At 46.5% G+C, this 17463-nt stretch overlaps 1 protein-coding gene across 3 annotated transcripts; it reads right to left on the bottom strand.

Moving 5' to 3' along the window:
* Positions 1-1281: 1281 nt before the first annotated feature.
* On the bottom strand, positions 1282-16727 carry LOC119406859 (ubiquitin thioesterase OTU1). 3 transcript variants are annotated; one of them, XM_037673609.2, is made up of 5 exons: positions 16484-16649; positions 15632-15764; positions 12910-13176; positions 11364-11585; positions 1282-2277 (listed from the first exon to the last, which is right to left on the bottom strand). In XM_037673609.2, the coding sequence occupies exons 3-5, from the start codon at positions 13171-13173 to the stop codon at positions 1783-1785; spliced, it is 981 nt and encodes a 326-aa protein (XP_037529537.1). In that variant the 5' UTR covers positions 13174-13176; positions 15632-15764; positions 16484-16649; the 3' UTR covers positions 1282-1782. The 3 variants fall into 3 exon arrangements, with proteins under 3 accessions (XP_037529537.1, XP_037529539.1, XP_037529538.1); XM_037673611.2 differs by having other exon boundaries at positions 15632-15706; XM_037673610.2 differs by lacking the exon at positions 15632-15764 and having other exon boundaries at positions 16484-16727.
* Between the last annotated feature and the right edge of the window lie 736 nt (positions 16728-17463).

Raw genomic sequence — 17463 nt, 5'->3', positions numbered from 1 at the left:
AAACTTGCATCTAACATGCGTGTATCCTCGAAAATAATTTTCTATCACTAAAAAGGTGCTCCAAGAATATAAACGCAGCCATTTTACATAACTTGCCACAGATGCACGACACAAACGAAGTCAAGCCAATAACAAAGCGAAAACCAACATAGCCGACGTTATGACTGGGCGTGGGTACAGTGAACTGAAGAGCGGGGGCACGACTGACACTTCGGCTGAAGAAATGAGACGGCAGCAGCTAATTCGTGTAGTCACTACCTTGATCACCAAAACACGTGCAATCGAATGATCAACAGCTGCGATACAGGCAACAAGAGAGCACAAATTAAATATAGCCAGCGTCCAGCCACTGTAGTTTAGAGTAGCTTTCTTTAAGAAACTTTCGCACGTGCTGTTACATCATCAAACCAGTAATAAGTTAATCTAGTAAAGAACAAGATATTTACGAATTACAAAAGTTACGTATACATAAGTCAACAGTCATCTCCCTAAAAGGTCCCTGGTGTCGAGACTACGCATTCGGTCCGAAATCGAATGCGAATGTGTTTCAGGAACTCATTCGATAGGAAATGTCATTTTTATCGAATGGCATTAGTTCCCCTTGTGACAGCAAACAAATGGCATTACAAACAAATGACATTAGCTGTAAATGACATTAGATTTGCCATGTGACAGGGGTATTACACATAATTCAGCTGGTTGCTCATTCTATGGATTGGTAAACTCAGAGAATAAGGAACTGCATAGTGACAGTACTACGAGTGAAGAATATGGTCTGCGGTTAGTGGTGGTCTAGTGCAAGCTGCAGGCAACGCTGATGTTAAGTGTGAGGCATAGTGCAACCTTGCTAGCCTTTTAAATGTAAAGAGCATTTCTCTAGCTAGCATAAGATGTTCCATATCAGTAGGCGATCAGGTGTGACCCCCACACACATACCTACACACGAGTGACATCAGTGCAGTGCATATGTACACCGGATAAACCAATGAATGTAAAATAAAAATGTTCTAATCGTGGGATTTCAACTCTGGCCTTCTTGCGCCCGATGCTATGCCACAAGTCAGGCAGAATAGAACGCCGGTAGAGATTGTCCACATGCAAGTAAGCGTGCTGAAATTCTTGATGCGCTATTCGCAACACTGATGGAGTGTCGGCAAGTTGAATTATTTTACTTACACTGACAATTCACACCACTCAATCTACGCTATAATTTGTTTGTTCGTTTGTTTTTTAGATGGTGACGATCACAAAACTGCGCAGGTGAGAACACAAACACAGGGGTGTCAAGAAGAAATTTATTCTCTCTTTATGCAGTGCCACAACTGCTGCTATTGCCAAATACTTGCACCGGTAAGAGATTTTGTAAACTCTCAAGGAACGTCAATCATTCCACACGATCAAAATAACCGGGATGGTCCTGTAAATGGAAGCAGTAAGTAAAGAAAAAGAAACCCGGGTCCGCAACAGCTGGCAGCAAAATGAAGTCGCAACAGTTGCCTTCTCTACATATATAAAGTGCACGAAGAAGAGATCTACATACGCACCAGTGCATGCTAGCAAGCAGTAGAGGGGCCAGCAAGCAAGCGACTGGATGCCATCACCTTTCGCACTTTTGTCTGCATAACCCTAGTTGGATTGGACAAACATCCAATTGCAGCCATTTTTTTACGTCTCCAAACATGATGAAAACAGATGCATGCCATAATTTCATCCTCCCCTCAATACATCTTTGAGGTGGCCCTACTCGATCAACCGAAAGGCTCCTAACAGTGCGTTTGACCATCACACCTCCCCATAGTTGCTGTGGCCTGTTTCCTGGGCATGCCGGCGCGCCGCTTCCTGGCCCACGAGTCCAACGTCGCAGACGAGGCAGCGCAGCGTGAAGTTGCGCACGTCGGTATACTGGCGGCTGGCCTTGGCCTCCTGTGCCAGCTCAAGTGCCAGTGCCAGCAGTTCGTCCTCGCGGGTCGAGAAGAGCGTGCGCACGGGCAGGCCCGGCTCGAGCGGCTCGAGCACGAGCGGGTCGTAGTGGATGCCGTCGTAGAGCAGCAGCAGCCGCTGGTCGAAGCCCTCGTCAGCACCGAAACGGTGTAGCCGGCCACTCTGCGCGTCCACCGCAACCATCTCAACATTGTAGTGGCGGCTCAGCACTGACAGCTCAATGGCACCGCCCCAGTGCTCTTCGTTGAGGATCCAGGTGCAGTACTCGCGGTTTGGACGACCCAGGAACGCTTCTGTGTACGTATCCTTGTCAGCTGCCACACAGTCGGCAATCACCTGGGAACCGCCAAGTAAACGCGTTTGATACAGCACACACAGGTGCAAGTTATTTCTTTGTTATCAAGATTTGCACCCTGTCCAACATTCGCACCCACATCAACACATCCCACACACACACATATTAACAGAGCAGACGCACAATTTTCCAAGTAACATTTTTAAATTATTTTATTCACCGTGGAAAGTGATGGCACGCAGAACTATTAAACAAATGCAGTGAGTACCAACCGATATGGTTTTCAGAAAAACCGTTAAAAATGAGCACGTATAATCCCTAAATTTACTATAATCACCTTGCTAGCAATGCTGCATGAGATGTGTGTGGTGCATAAATACCCCATGCAGAGAGAGCATTGAACCGCAGCGGTGGCTAGGCGGTTGAGTGTCCGCTTCAGATGCGGGAGGTACCAGGTTCGATTCCCAGTGCCGACCGGGAACCCACTGGTTTTTCCTAATGGGTAGAGGAGTGCAGCGACCTCGTGCTCAGTTGTTCATGGGTACTCATCGCAAAAGGTGGCTCCATAAGGTTCTGCAAAGGCCCCCGGACGCACCTTAACCCACCACAGCCTTGGTGAAATAGTCGAGCATCCGCCGCTGCTGTGGGAGGCAGAGAATTGCTGCCACTGGGTACCTACCAGTAAAATAGTCACTTGGAAGGGCACCAACCCTATGGGAAATTGGTGGCATGGGACCGCCTGACCTAAAAGTAAGTTTCTTTTTTTCCTGTAGGGTGAAGGCCCGACCATTGCTGTCGACGGTGATGCAAAATCACCGAGTAAAAGCAATTCCTCTGCCCTAACAGTGCTCGTGACGTCTACTCCTTTCGTTCTTTGTCCTTGTCTTTTTTGCGCTTCAGTGTCATTATGCTACTGTACCAACCCACGCAACATGACGCATTTGGCAAAGAGGCACGTACTTGTGGACACGTCATCACCTGGTCGACTTGCGATTGATGATGATGACAACCCAACACTCCCAAACTCTGCGGGTGAGCACACTGAAGTAAACTGCATGGTCGTGTGCGCATCCGGAAAGCAAGAACAAGTGAGAAGCCTATAATAATCCTTCATCTTAGTGCCAATGAGGCGGAAGCGGTTTTTGTGACTGCCCAAAACGAGAAGCGCAACCAGAGCAGCATTGTTTGTGTCAGTCAGTGCCTGCAGAGAAACCGGCATAATTGCGCCCTTCTCTTTTTTGCTGCGAAGGTGGTCCTACTGGCCCACGGTGGCAACCGTGGCCACTCTATGGCAGCAGCAACAACCAGCAGCAACTGTATGGCACCCGACCAGTGTTGGAACCTTGGGAGCTGGTGCGAAGAAGATTCAACGGGGCAGCCAACGTTTGAGACGCCAAGGTCTTGTAGGAACCTGCCACTCCTAAACCTGGCAAGCTTCTCGGGCATACCTGGTGAAGATGTATCAGACCAGGTAGTTCACCTCTGGGCTTGAAGTCTTCCAGAGTTAAGCAGGTCCTAAACCTTTCGAGGTCTCCCAGAATCTCACAGGTCCTGAACTGTTTCCGAGCACAGGCACAAACCTGATCACCCTCTTGACCTCGCTCTGATAAGTGCACCTAGCAGGTCGCCAGTGAGTGCAGTCTCCTACTCAGAGGCATGCAAACACAGTAAGGCCTGCCTCTGGTATGCAGTATATGGAAGCATGGGCCACACGCTCCAGGTTGCCAATAAAGGTGCCAGAAGTCGCATCAGGATCTCGGAGGCTGCGCCCGCAAAGGATGCAACATTGATGTCCTCGAGATCATGAGATCAGCAATGAGGAAGTGCTCTGTCCACCTCACCTCTGTTTTTGAGCCTTGAAGTTTGCGTAGTTGGAAGTGCTGCAGCTGGACATATCAGCACATCACTAGCACTTTGTGTGAGAAGTGCTGTTCTGTGGCCAGTGGCCGAAGAAGAGAATGACGACGAGTGAGTGTGTTCAGAGAGTTCGCCCGTGTGACATAGTTATTTTTTAACAGGTTCTTTGTGACTATGTTGCGTAGAATTACTTTTAAACAACTTGCATCCAGCGAGAAGAGTTCCAGCCAACTATTTGTACCAGGACAGAAAGATAGACGACACACCGCTGGAGTAGCAACAGCACATTTGTTGAAAGCTTTTTTTTTGTTTGTTTATAGCAGTTGTTAGATTGCTCATTGATTACAAGATTGTCTCCTTCTGCGCATGATTCTTTTTCTTTTTCTGCTAGTAGTATGGATGGCGCACTGATGCAGGATTGTCTCCTTTCGTCGATTGACATGGCTCCTAAAATTTCGCGCATCAGCTTGTCTTTGCTTCTTCCTAAAATCTTGATGTCATGAAATTTGACAGTGGCAATTGTGAAAGGCGAGATCTCCAGCAGGGATTCCTGCTAACAATGCTGCATGCTCTCTTGCTCAGTCATTAAGACATCTGCCCATTTGTCCTATGTATCGTTGGCTGCCTGATAATGGTATGGTGTAGATGACCCCAGTTTGCACGTGCTGTACTTTTCCTGGTGTACCTTAGAGCACCGATGTCTTTCACTGCTCTGCTGACTTGTGCACACATTGAATATGCCTTGTTTGGTGTAGAACATACAATTGTGATTCCTTCTTTCCTGGCTACTTTCTTTAGCTTGCGGGTTAGGCCATCCACATATGGAATGACAACAGCGTTTTTCTTCTTCTTGACCAATGTTTCCCTAGGATTTCATATTCTTCAGGCGACTGCTTCGAAGAGGCCACTGGAGTAGCCAGCACTGTTAACCCTTTCAGGGTCAATGACGTACATGTACTGCATCGCTTGTATGTTTAAAAGCGCACCTTTTTCGATCATTTCTCTGGCTTGGCATGTGCTCCCACATTGCAGGAATACATGGGATTTTTTTCTTGCTCCGATATCTCTCCTTTTTTCGTGCTTTACTACCGCGATGCGCCGGCCGCACGCGGGCGTGCAACGGCTAGTTTTGGTTTCGTCTTTTCGGTGGTCCCTGCTTCTTTCGCCCGCAAAACTGATGGCTGTCTGGTTTTAAATCTCTCAAAAGGCGACCGCTTTGTTGCTCTCTCGCTTATTGTTCTCCGGGGCGCAATTATGCCGGTTTCTGTGCAGGCACTGACCGACACAAACGATGCTGCTCTGGTTGCATTTCTTGTTTTGGGTAATCACAAAAACTGCTTCAGTCTCATTGGCAATAAGATGAAGGATTATTATAGGCTTCTCACTTGTTCTTGCTTTCCGGATGCACACACAACCATACAGTTTACTTCAGTGCACTCACCCGCACAGTTCGCTTGCGCTATGGAAGCGTGCGCCTGCTTCTCTGCTGCAAGTGAGTCTCGCAGTGATTCCTTCGAATTGCCTCTCGACTGCCAAATTAGAATCTGATTCATTGGATGTCAGCCCATCATACAAGGAGTTATTTTCAAGTGAAGACTCAGATGTTGATGAGTGAGCATCATCTCAAAAGTGTGCACGGCGAGAAGATGCTGACTGGATCAAAAGTGACCTCTCCCCTTTTTGTTTCCATTTGACACCCCTTCATGCACCTATTTTTGTGCATCTGTGAACTACACAGATATCTATTGCAACGCACAATTTTTTAACAGTCGTATAAGTTTTTTTTAGAATTTGTCTTGCTGTTACTAATGAATAAATTATGTGCATGTAACAACACAAACGGTTTTTTTGTCACCGTACGGTCACCCTAAAAAAAATTTAAATTTTTTTCTGAAATAGATTCGCCTGAAGAATTTAAATCAGTAATAAAAAACTCGACCCTGGGGGGTCGCATTGGCGAAAAAATTCAACCCTCAAAGGGTTAGGTTGGGCGACCTAGTGCATAAAACCTTCATGCATCCCATGGTGGCATGATTTCCTTAAAGCAGAGTTATGAACCATCGTCAAATTAGCTCGATTTACATTCTTTGAGTGATCATAATTATAAGGAAAAAAAAAACACTACATGAGCGTGTTTCATACCTCCTGCATGCATGTTATTTCAAGGTTAGATTTAGATCGAGGAACCTGAACTACTTTCTGTGCGGCATTTCGTACGTAAAATTTAAGTTGGACGTTGCTTTGTGAAAAAGTGCCTAGCATGTCTTCCCGGCACTCCATCTGATCAGCAGTATATCGAAAGATGCGCAGAATTCTGCTGTCGTTTAAGGTTTGTTCCATTCTTCTGCCCACTGCCGCGAGGTGCAGTTCACACAAATGCGGTGCCGCTCTTGCGCAGATGCATAATCCGGTTCTCTGAATGTAGCACTGTTCCTCAAAGCAAATGACAGTCCCATTGAGGTAGGTACCCAGAAACGCTAGGAAGGTGTCCAGGAAAATGCCAGCTCTATTTTGAAGACACTATGCGACTCTATTCGACTGATGCTCGTAGAACTGATAAAACATTGTATTTAGGAACAGAATAGTACATGTCCTGGACATCAGCTGAGAAACCCACCGAGATTACCAATACTTCCTCCTGAAAATATTCTATGACAGCTTCAAAGTTTCTGTATCCTGTACAAGTAATTGACTTGAAGTAGCGATAACTGCGTGGATAGGTACGTGGAAACTTGGGCCAGCCAGGTGTTTCTTTCTGACACAATGCCTATGAATGGGATGCCTTCCTTATGAGTATTCATGGTGAAGACGGAAAGAGTGTTGCCTTTTTTTTCACTTGTGTGCAAAGTTGATCGAGGTTGGCTTGGTTTAGAAGATGCACGAGTCTTTCAAGCGAAGGTGTTTATTCACCTCAGATACATACTGCCAATTGCAACCAACCCACACAGAAAACACTCAGTGGCAGAGCCTTCTGCGTGAGCTGGGGGAAAACAATAAAACAAATAGCGAGCACATGCCGATAGAGTGACAATGGCTCAACTCGCATAACAAGCCTTTTGCACTCCGGTCCGGGACGGTCGTTCACCCTCGAAGGCCGGGACGTTGAAAGGGTGGCAGCGACGGCTATATCCATGGCTTGTTTGAGTTGAGTTGGGTGGCAACTCTCAAGACCGAAGGACCAAGAAGCGTACAGAAAGCAGCACATTTCTTCCTTCCACTTTTACGGGAACGGCGTGACCCAGGAATGGGGACTGGGGATTGGAGCATCCTGACTTATGTGTGGCAGGGGGGCAAAAGGCAGAGGGAGTAGCAAACTGCCCTCTCCAACGCAACCCCTCTTGCCACCACTTTGAAGACACTGGATTGTGCATGCAACCACACAACCTCAAAGGCTAAATCGAGTCTGCATCCGTCACCTTCGGGCTCTTCTGCCTACTCTGCTCAGAAACTTGCAACAAGTGCCACCCTAAAATGGCAGTCTGAGCAGACAAAGCAAGTGGTATTCAACGCTTATGCCATAGAGCCATCACTTTCCACAGCAGTACGAAATGCACACGAAACCGGGCTCCTTTAGGTCCACCCTCGTAGCTATCCCTTCATTGCCCCCAACAGTTGTGCGCCAGTATAGCCGTCATGCACAAGCATGATGCTTGCAAACAAATCCGACCATAATGTCATAAAGTTCAGTATGAACAGTACAGTGGTTACGGAGTGCATTCAATGAAAATCAAGTTTTCCATGGTTGCACCATTTCACTTGCACTTCAGGGAAACAATGGTGCAGTGATACCATACTCCCATTCATTCCTGCTTGTTCTGTTGCATTCTTTTGAATCCAGCGATAAGATCACATTGAGAATGGCTTATTTTGAACCAATAAACAGCAGCAATACATGTTTACACACTGTTCGGGAAGTTCACACATCCACAATGGCAACTATAGAAATAGCGACACTTTTTCAGTTTTTTCTTGACGCACAGTAGCCAGACAATAAGCGAAATTAAGTCATAAAGTATTAAGTAATACTAATAATATTAATAATAATACCTGGGGTTTTACGTGCCAAAACAGCGATATGATTAGGAAGTACGCCACAGCAGAAGGCTCCAGAAATTTCAACTATCTGTGGTTCTTTAACTCTTTCAGGACCGCGCAAAAAAGGGGCAATGAGCAAGTGTGTGAGAAGCTTTTTTTTATTAAATCAAGTCATAGCGCTATATTTCTGTTACATACATCAAAATGAAGCTAAAGAAATGGTCTTTCATGCAGACTGAAATATTACACATAAAAGTTACACAGAGTAATAATAAAAAGTGTCCTATTGAACACTTGCTGCAATGACAACATTAAAAAGTTGAAATAAACATAGGTACTTGAGCAAAAATACTACAGTAATAAAAAATCCAAGGTATACAAAACATGGCTCATTGCCTCTTTTCTTAATTTGAAAAGTTTGGTACGCATATCTACAACACTTTTCTTGATGTGTCTCAAAACAAGTGCAGTACTCATGCCCCATGGCACTTGTGCCACTCAACGAAACAGTTCCGCACAGTAGTAAAACACCAATGTACTTTACATGTACTGCAATAAACATTTGTTTTCAGCTCACTTTTCTTCTGCTCACAACAGAGCTTGCAAGTCTTGCGCCTGTCTTATTTTTCCGGCTGGTGGGGCACGTGCCTCGTGGATGAGGGTGGAGGACGTGGAGGAGTGTGGGCTCGCCTGGCATTATCAAGATTGAGAAGCTGATGGATGAGCTCTTCTTTAAAAGCTTGTTGAGACTATATCAAACAGAAATAAAACAATGCGAACAAAGAGCAAGCCTCCTTGGCTACTCGCGAGAGAAGCGAATGTGAAACTACGCTCACCTACGAGTACTGGCTGAAGTCCCAGGTCGATTCTCGTCCGAATCGCTCTCCGAAATTAAATCCAAGCTGTTAAAGTCATCTTCAGACCCCTCGCTGCTCGACTCATTAAAAAAATCTGCCGTCGAAGCAGCAGAATCACGAGATTCACGTCGGTTTTCTTGCGCAGCCTGACGCGAGCCTGAAGCCATGGTCCGCTATGTTCGCCGCAGCCGCTACCCACAAATCTCTCTCTCATGTATCGCCACCTTCCGGGAAAATGGCAAACTATGCAGAAACTTGAAGTCTAGCGAAAAAACTATACGCTAAATAGCGATACATGTAAAAAAACGTGAAAATTTGAACTCCGCAGCGTGTGGAAACCCGTCGATCATATATGATCGATGCTCCAATGGAGCAGTCCCGAAAGAGTTAAAGTGCACCTAAATCTGCAAGTGCACGGGACTCAAGCATTTTGCCTCCATCGAAATGCGGATGCTGCAGCAGGGGTCGAACCCGCAACCTTTGCGTCCGCAGCCGAGCACCGTAACCACTATACCGCTGTGGCGGCTTAAGTGATATAAGACAGCTATATAAGATAAACACTTCTGAATTCTTTTTCTTATCTCAACCAAAATCCTAATTTTTACTGCGCCTGCGTAGCACATGAAACTGATGAGCCTGGAGCTTTGCCAAGTAGTGCACAAGGCAAGATCTTCACGTTTTGATAGTAACGACATTGGTGTCACTGGCTTACTCAATGCAGCTTAATGAGCACACTGGTTGCTTAAACTGCAAGTTAAAATACCTGCACTGGAATTGCTAGTGCTCATTTGTTGTCTCGTTTCTTCTTTTGTGTCCGTCTTGTTGGCACTATAAAACTGCCGCTTTTACACTGCTCTAATGCAAAACAAGAACAGAATTTGCGTATTCGCGCAGAAAATAAAGGTGTACTGATGTAATAAACTTTTGTTTAATGTTTTCTTGAGACTCAATAATTCGACATTCAGTTTATTCCGACATTTTTTCTGGTCCCACAAAATCCGAATTACCGTATTTACTCGAATCTAGGCCGGCCCCGATTCTAAGCCGACCCCCGAAATTCGCAAGGCCAGAAAAAAGAAAGAAACCTAATCATTGTACTCGAATCTAAGCCGACCCCCCCCCCCCCACTTTTGCACATCATTTTTTCGAAGAACACATCACCTTAGATTCGAATAAATACGGTAATGAGCTTTTACAGTATAGGAGTTGATACAGTAGAAACCCGCTGTTACGTTCCTCACTGCTGCGTTTTCCCGGCTGTTACGTCGTTTTCCGCCGGTCCCGGCATAGCTCCCATAGGATACAATGTATTGGGAACCCCGCTGTTACGTCATAACTGTCGGACCGTTCCCGTATGATACGTCGCGAAGTGCGCCCGGAGCCGATCGAGTGACTACCAAAGAGAGCGGCCATGGTGCATTTTCACGCAGCTTGGCCTCGTTTGACCGTAATATTAGCCGCATGAGAGGGGCAAGCAACAGAATCTTTCAATTGATGCAAACAAAAGCATGGCCTTCGAGATTCGAATTGCAAAGATGGCGTCTATGACGTAACTGCTCGCGAAAGCAAGGCCTTCGAGATTGGCATTTACTATTGGCAAAAGCATAGCCTCTGAGATTTGCATTGCACAAACATGGCGTGTATGACGTAATTGCTTGCGAAAGCAAGGCCTTCGAGATTGGCATTCACTTCTGCCATTGCGTTGGCGTAGACTCATCATCATCGTTATTTGACGGAGAACGGGAGGAGTTCGAGCTGGTTGGAGCTCGCATGGTCGTGCGTGCGGTTCGCGGTCGGACTCGCCGCGCCGGTCGTGATTGCGTGTGCTTAGTTCTTTCATGCCTACAGCTGTTGGTGTTAAAAAAATCACGTACGTTGATTACATTTCTGTGGATGAGGCCGTCCTAAGCTCCGCGTTTCTATCCATCGACTAGATCGCGGCTGAGCGCGCCAATTTTCGAGCTGCTCGTAAGAATTGAAATAAAATTCTGTACCACTAAATATTTTGCCGTTTTTCCTGTTTTTCGGCTCTTACGTTTCCCGTCTCTTACGTTTATTTCCTACGGTCCCTTCAAAAACGTATCAGCGGGGTTCTACTGTATCTAGATGTTGACCACTGCCTTGCATCAATAACAGGTAGGCATTTAAACCTCAAAACCAAATATGTCCTAACGAAGTGGTAGACCTCGGCAAGTGAACCATGCATAGAAGAATAAAATACTACATCAAACTGTGTACATCCATTACTGTTATAGCATACTGCCGCTACTGCTGTGACCTTGCAGCATATTAGTCTTCGGGTTACCTTTAATCTCGCAGTGGACTCTCGTAAGCAGTTTTATATGAAAGCAGGAGCAGACAAGGAAATGGTGTCTGACCTGGCGTAGGGCACCACTGGCACCTGCATCGTAGTCGCCATTGGAGAGGGCCAGGTAGACACTGGTGAAGAGGCAAGAATTGTCCGCTGGCACAGGACGCTTGACCAGCACGCCCGGCAGTGGCTCCTCGTTTTTCTTCTTCTTCTCGTCCGGCTTGTGCGGTGGCAGCGTTTTGTGCTCCTTGTGGTGCTCCTTTTTCTTTTTGGCCGTTGCTACAGAGGCCTGCATGATGAAAAAGTTTTGAGGCTCTTTTACACTATTGCTAAAAATATTTTGAAGATGAAAGCCTCGGTGGTGATGCATTAACCCCTTAACTGCTTATAACGAGCTGAGCTCGTTGTGAGAAATTGTCACTTTCTTGCTTACGACGAGCTGTGCTTGTCATGCTTCTTCAGCAATGCTTCAAGAGGCTTTTGACGAGCCCAGCTCGTCAAATGGTGTTTCCCTATTTAAAACATAGATGGCAGCACGGGTTCCGTGATGGGCACTTTCACTGAATGAGAGTCTGCACACTAAATGTCGAAATGTATGCCTTGCGTTTCCTGCATGCTATAAATGAACATGGCGCAGTGCCATGCTTTGAACGCTACCACAAGGATGGTAGCCTCATCTAGTTTGCAGTTCAACGAGGAATAGTACATTTTGTCCACAGGAAGTCAAATGGCACCCTTACTTTTTGGAGTTGCAGAAATGTCTTTCAGAATACACATCAAGTGCCCCAGGTATGGGGCATTACCAGACCCGCGGCCGAGGGGGGCGGGGGCTTAGGGGCCCGGGCACCTCCCCCCCCCCCATGAAATTCTGATGGACGGGTTCATTTTACCGGAAATAAATAACAAAAATAGGTTCTCTTCAAGGCCTTCAGCAAGTGGGCCCCCCAACCTCAACCCCCCCCCCCCCCGGAAAAAAATTCCTGGCTACGGGCCTGGGTATTACATGACGGTCCGAAAGATGACGAATAAAGCATTTTTATCTGCCGTAAAATGTTTTTGCAACTATTTTTCTATTTTGAATTGTTACTGAAGCATTTTGCATCGTAAAAGAGTTTTTCGAACTGTTTTTCGCAATTTCATAGGCACTTAACGGGTTAAAGACTGCGATGTTACGTCCGAATTGAACAAGCTGTTTGGCTCGTTACGTATCATTTCGTGCTTGTTGAGTCTCTTCTGGCATTGCATCCCTCTTAGGCCTACCAAACAATCCACTAGGCCCTGGCTAAGTGTCTTCCATCGTGCACCCTTTCCATGTTACTACATCGCCCTGAGCAGGCCGAGTCACTCGAACACTTTTAACTTTTTTTTAGTCACACGAACACCACAGTGACAAAGTGAACGCACAGTTCACATGCTTTGAGCCACACTTGAGAGCCGACGTCATACCTTTTTGTACTGTCTTGTGCTCAATGCTCAATTTTGCTCAATGCCACCATCACATGAAAAACATAAGGCTTTCGCCTTAATAAGGGTGTACAGGTCGTCTTAATTTTACTCTATGTGGAACTGCGTTTGATCCTTTCTGGACGATTATGACGAGAGAGAGGACGTACTGCAGGTTGTTCACGACGGGCCTCGACAATGAGTGTGTCACCGGAGCGGAGGGGCAGCGCATCGAGGCGGCGCTGCGGGTCGGCACAGTCCAACGGCCGCGGAGGAGCATCCGACAGCAGCAGGCGCATTGAGGCTGGCGGCACACCTGTCAAGCTGAACAGGCAGCCCAGCAGCTCCTCCACCGTGCTGTCGACATGGAGAGTGTCTAGCCGGAATTGGCCCTGTGCACTTTTCACCCGCAGGATCAACGGGGAGGACGCCATGCCCTGCACAAATGAAACAAGTGCATTCCTTGGTACAACAGAGTTGACTGGCTCGTTCATTCAAGAGGTTCAACATCCAAGAGCAGTGCAGGGGCTATGCCACAAAAAGATTTGTATTAATTTCAAACAAGTTCTTTAACGGTTATGCCATTCAATTTTACCATTTTATTAATGTGCAGCCAAGGTACCATACACCCTCTAAATGATATTCACACCCTAGTGAAAATGTGTAACTAGGAGTATAACTGGTTTAAACTGGCATTAACTGGGATCAACTCGTTCCGGCTGGAAAGCAGTTGGTTCCAGTTACAAGCCAACTAGAAACAAACTCAGACCATGACTAGTTGTAATGAAAGTAACTGGACCAACCTTGGATCCAACTGCCGTGGCAGCTGCATTTTCGATGGAGGCGAAAATGTTTGAGGCCCATTTACTTAGATTTAGGTGCACGTTAAAGAACCCCAGGTTGTTGAAATTTCCGGAGCCCTCCACTACAGCGTCTCTCATAATCGTGTCGTGGTTTTGGGAGGTTAAACCCCAACAATTATTATTACTTGGACTCAACTGAAACCTTATAACGCCCTACTGAAAGAAAGTGGTTCTAGCAGAGCTTGAAGGATCCCGTAGGATCCCATAGCACAAATTCTCTGCCCCTTGTATTCATACATACATTTGCTGTAGCTTCGATGCATGCATAAAGGTCTATTCTGAGCTATTAAAGTCTCTACGGGCTGAGTGGCACAAGCACTTTTGCAGCCCACCACTACAAAAACGTGGCAACTGCAGCGGCAAACTGAATTTGCGACCTCCTGCTTAGAGACAGTACAATAAAGGCTGGTGCATATTGTCACATGAACAAGCTATAAACAGCAGATATATTTACGAGGTAACCACAACCACCTGTGACAGTACAAGAACTACCTTGACCAATGTTTGTAAATCTTTTAGATCAGTTGTCCAGTTACGCAAATGCACCTGTAGAGGCTTTGAAGTCTTATAAGTCGAAGCCCAGCATCAAAAACGGGCATTTGAAATTATTGTCCATATAGAAAAGTAGTAACATTCCTTAGAAATCCTGTGCAAAAGTATAGCGCTGTACTGCGCATAAAAAATGTTCACCACCACTTCTGATATCAGCGTTGCGCCCCCAGAAGTGAACTTCCGCAAACTGTACCGCAATCACTCATCACAACATTGGAGACATTCATACCAACAAAACAGCACTGTTCTTGCATATGCTGCACAACAAAGCATTGCAGCTGAGAGGAATTGCATGTCACGGTGAATAAATGAGCAAGATGAAAGTATTAAAATCGGGGGCATAGCCACACATTTTTTTCAAGGGGCGGGGGAGGGAGGGGGTCCACCAGCTCCGGCCACGCGCACCATGGTAAGCAGCGCTCCACCAGTGCCCCCAAGAACCACAGACTGAACAGCTGTCTTTTCGATGTAGTCACTCTGCGTCATGAACGCTCTCGCCATCACTTTCACCCTCAATGCCAGCAGCCATGCAATGTATCACATTTCTATTCCTGAGAACTGTACACTGATTGTGTCATGCAAAAATGGCATAGATACCATCACCATCATCTCATAATCATCAGCCTGACAATGCCCACTGCAGGGCAAGGACCGCTCCCATGTTTCTCCAATTAACCCAGTCGTGTGCTTGCCGTGGCCACATTATTCCTGCAAACTTCGTAATCTCATCTGCCCACCTAACTTTCTGCTTCCCTCTGGCGCACTTGCCATCTATTGGAATCCCGTCAGTTACTCTCAATGGCTAGCACTTATCTTGACTTCTCGCAACATGCCCTGCCCATGCCTATTTCTTTTTCTTGATTTCAACTAAGATGTATTTAACACGCATAAAGCCTGTCTTTGGGGGGAGGGGGGGGTCTTTTCTTTTTTATGTTAGAAAGGGGTGGACAGTTCTCACCTCAATGCAAGCTGGCTACAAAATTTAACATGACCCAAGAAATTTATCATTTAGTGACAACCAGGATAGTGTGGAAGGTCAAGAATAATAAACTGCAGTAGGAATACAGCTAACACAATGAAGATGTTGGTTTTGTTATACGTTTATTATTATGTATTATTATGTTTATTATTATGCAAATGCTTCTAATCTCTGATGAAATGTTTTTATACATTTGGGCAGTAGTATACCGGGTAAGGTCCTCAAAAAGTAAAATGGAAAATACCTTATCTAAATCTGATTTAAACTGTGCCATGTATCAATGAATGCTCAGTTCCTCACAAAAGAGGCATATGCAACATCCAGCCACTTGAATGCAGATGCATGTGATTATCAGGCAACAACGCATGCTTTACTCCTCAAAAGAACGTCAGACTTAAGCTATGTCATGTTGGCTAAACTGGAACCTGAATCTGCCCCTGTACAAGTAACCATACGTAAATAAAAGGAATGAACGCAATGCGCTCAGCAAGTACTTACAGCAGATTGTTTCAAAAGCCAGGTTCCTCGCCTTTAGCTATTCAGTCTGATCAAGCTGCATGGGTTGCCGATAAACTGCATGCCAATCATTAAATGTCATTATCCTTAGCACAATGATTTGAGTACGGCTCTCCTGCAACGATAAAACATGTCACGATGCTTATTTGAGTAACCCTACTTCCTGCACAGCACTAGCTTGTACCGTGTCGCAAGAGAGCTACAAGGTATTTAAAATTCTGACGAGAACGACGACCCTGTGCCGCTCACAGATGACAGCTGTTTCAGCGACGGGGTTATCGCACGGCAACAGTCCTTAGTTCGCGTACAAAACGACTACACCTGTTTCAAATGGTCAGAATGCTGCAAGGGTCAACCGTCACGCGCACTCGATCGAAATGCAATACAGCTTCGTTCAGCCGCAAGTGCAACCATGTTTTCGCGGTCAAATCCTTCACGTGCGATGTTTACAAGGGCGGAATTATCCCACGAAAAAACGCTGCCTCGAACCAGCCGGTAGCAGCGAGTCGAATACTTGATCAAGGCCAGGGGAAAAGCGGAAAACAAAACGTGCTTTTCTCGATCTGGTGGCGTGAACTGTTTTACTGAAGAACGCGAGTCTCGAGCGTTGCTTCGGACAATACAGGCAGTTCGTGTCCAGCATCGAAGCGCGACAAAACCCTGGTTACGTTAGGCTGGCTTCCGAAAACACTCGGTCTGTCGCACTGACTCTACTTTTCGCGCATCGAACGCCCCCGGTGATCGCTGGATAGATTGCTACCGCGCGGGCATCGCCCCAAGTCGAGCGACGGCCACAAATGCACACCTTCCGTGCGGCGCTCGAGGTAGCCTCACCTGAGCAACCTTGCAGCGCGTCCTTTATGTGGCCGCAGGATTGAAGAAACAGTGGAAATTTAGGCCACCGAGTGGTCTCACAAATGCTTGCTCATCCATTGATACCATGGGCTCAGCCTCGGTGCGAGGCCGAGCGCCATGTTCGTCGCACCGTGAGGGCGCTCGTGTTTCTCCTGTCGACCCTGTTTAACTGTCTAAAAAAGCCCCTGTAAAACCATAAAGTCCCTGTATAACCACGCTAAAAAACGGTTTTTGAATTTTTCACGCACACATGCAAACGCACGCACGAACAAACACAAAGTATGGTTGAATGCCTTCCCCCCCCCCCCCCCCCCTCTCCCTGTGCGCACGCTTTCAACCATGCTAAAGTGAGCTTTAACTAGAGAGGCTAGCTACTTTAACCATGCTAGCCACCATAACCCATAACCATGCTTTCAACCGACTTCTCGAGCGGCAAAGTTGTGACCTTGCGTATCATAAGCATTGTTTTAAAAAAAAAGGCTTCTGCGTTTGAGTTTTACGCACGCGTCTAAAAATTTTTTTCAAGTGTCTCAAGTAAGCACAAATGTGCATGGGACGTCCACTGTAAGTCCGAATGTCTTGACATACGGAAAGGTACAGGGGTGGTCAAAAATTCCCAGGCCGCAACGCCCGGCCGCGGAGCAGCAGCTCGCTGCTATCGGGGCGCTGCCATCACAATCACGCCTTGATGCACGCTGGTGTCCAGCGTGTGCGTGGTGGGGGGTGTATCCCTCTCTCTTTGCTGCTCTCCTCGATAAGGCTCCGACCATGTTCGTATGCAGCGGATTGGCCTGCGCAAACGGCTGAGAGCCACCGCAGTGAAAATGGAAAGTTAAACGCACTATATTATTTTCCAAGAAGCCTAAAACCACGGTCTAGCCAAATGTGGCCGCAATCATGATGTGTCAGTTTTCCGGAAGACTGCCGCCTCGCTACACGCTGCGCGGTAGTAAAACATC

This window comes from Rhipicephalus sanguineus, chromosome 10 (genome assembly GCF_013339695.2).
Source record: "Rhipicephalus sanguineus isolate Rsan-2018 chromosome 10, BIME_Rsan_1.4, whole genome shotgun sequence".
In the NCBI taxonomy this organism is placed as follows: Eukaryota; Metazoa; Arthropoda; class Arachnida; order Ixodida; family Ixodidae; genus Rhipicephalus; species Rhipicephalus sanguineus.
The sequence above is the reverse complement of the archived record's forward strand: the minus strand, read 5'-3'. Positions and strand labels throughout refer to the sequence as shown.

Excerpts from the sequence above, each read along its gene's own strand:
- LOC119406859 (XM_037673610.2), bottom strand. The coding sequence starts at position 13,173 with ATGGCGTCCTCCCCGTTGATCCTGCGGGTGAAAAGTGCACAGGGCCAA. Across the intron at positions 11,586-12,909 it reads CCCGTCGTGAACAACCTGCA|GCCTCTGTAGCAACGGCCAA; the intron begins GTACGTCCTCTC and ends TTCATCATGCAG. Across the intron at positions 2,278-11,363 it reads CCAGTGGTGCCCTACGCCAG|GTGATTGCCGACTGTGTGGC; the intron begins GTCAGACACCAT and ends GGCGGTTCCCAG.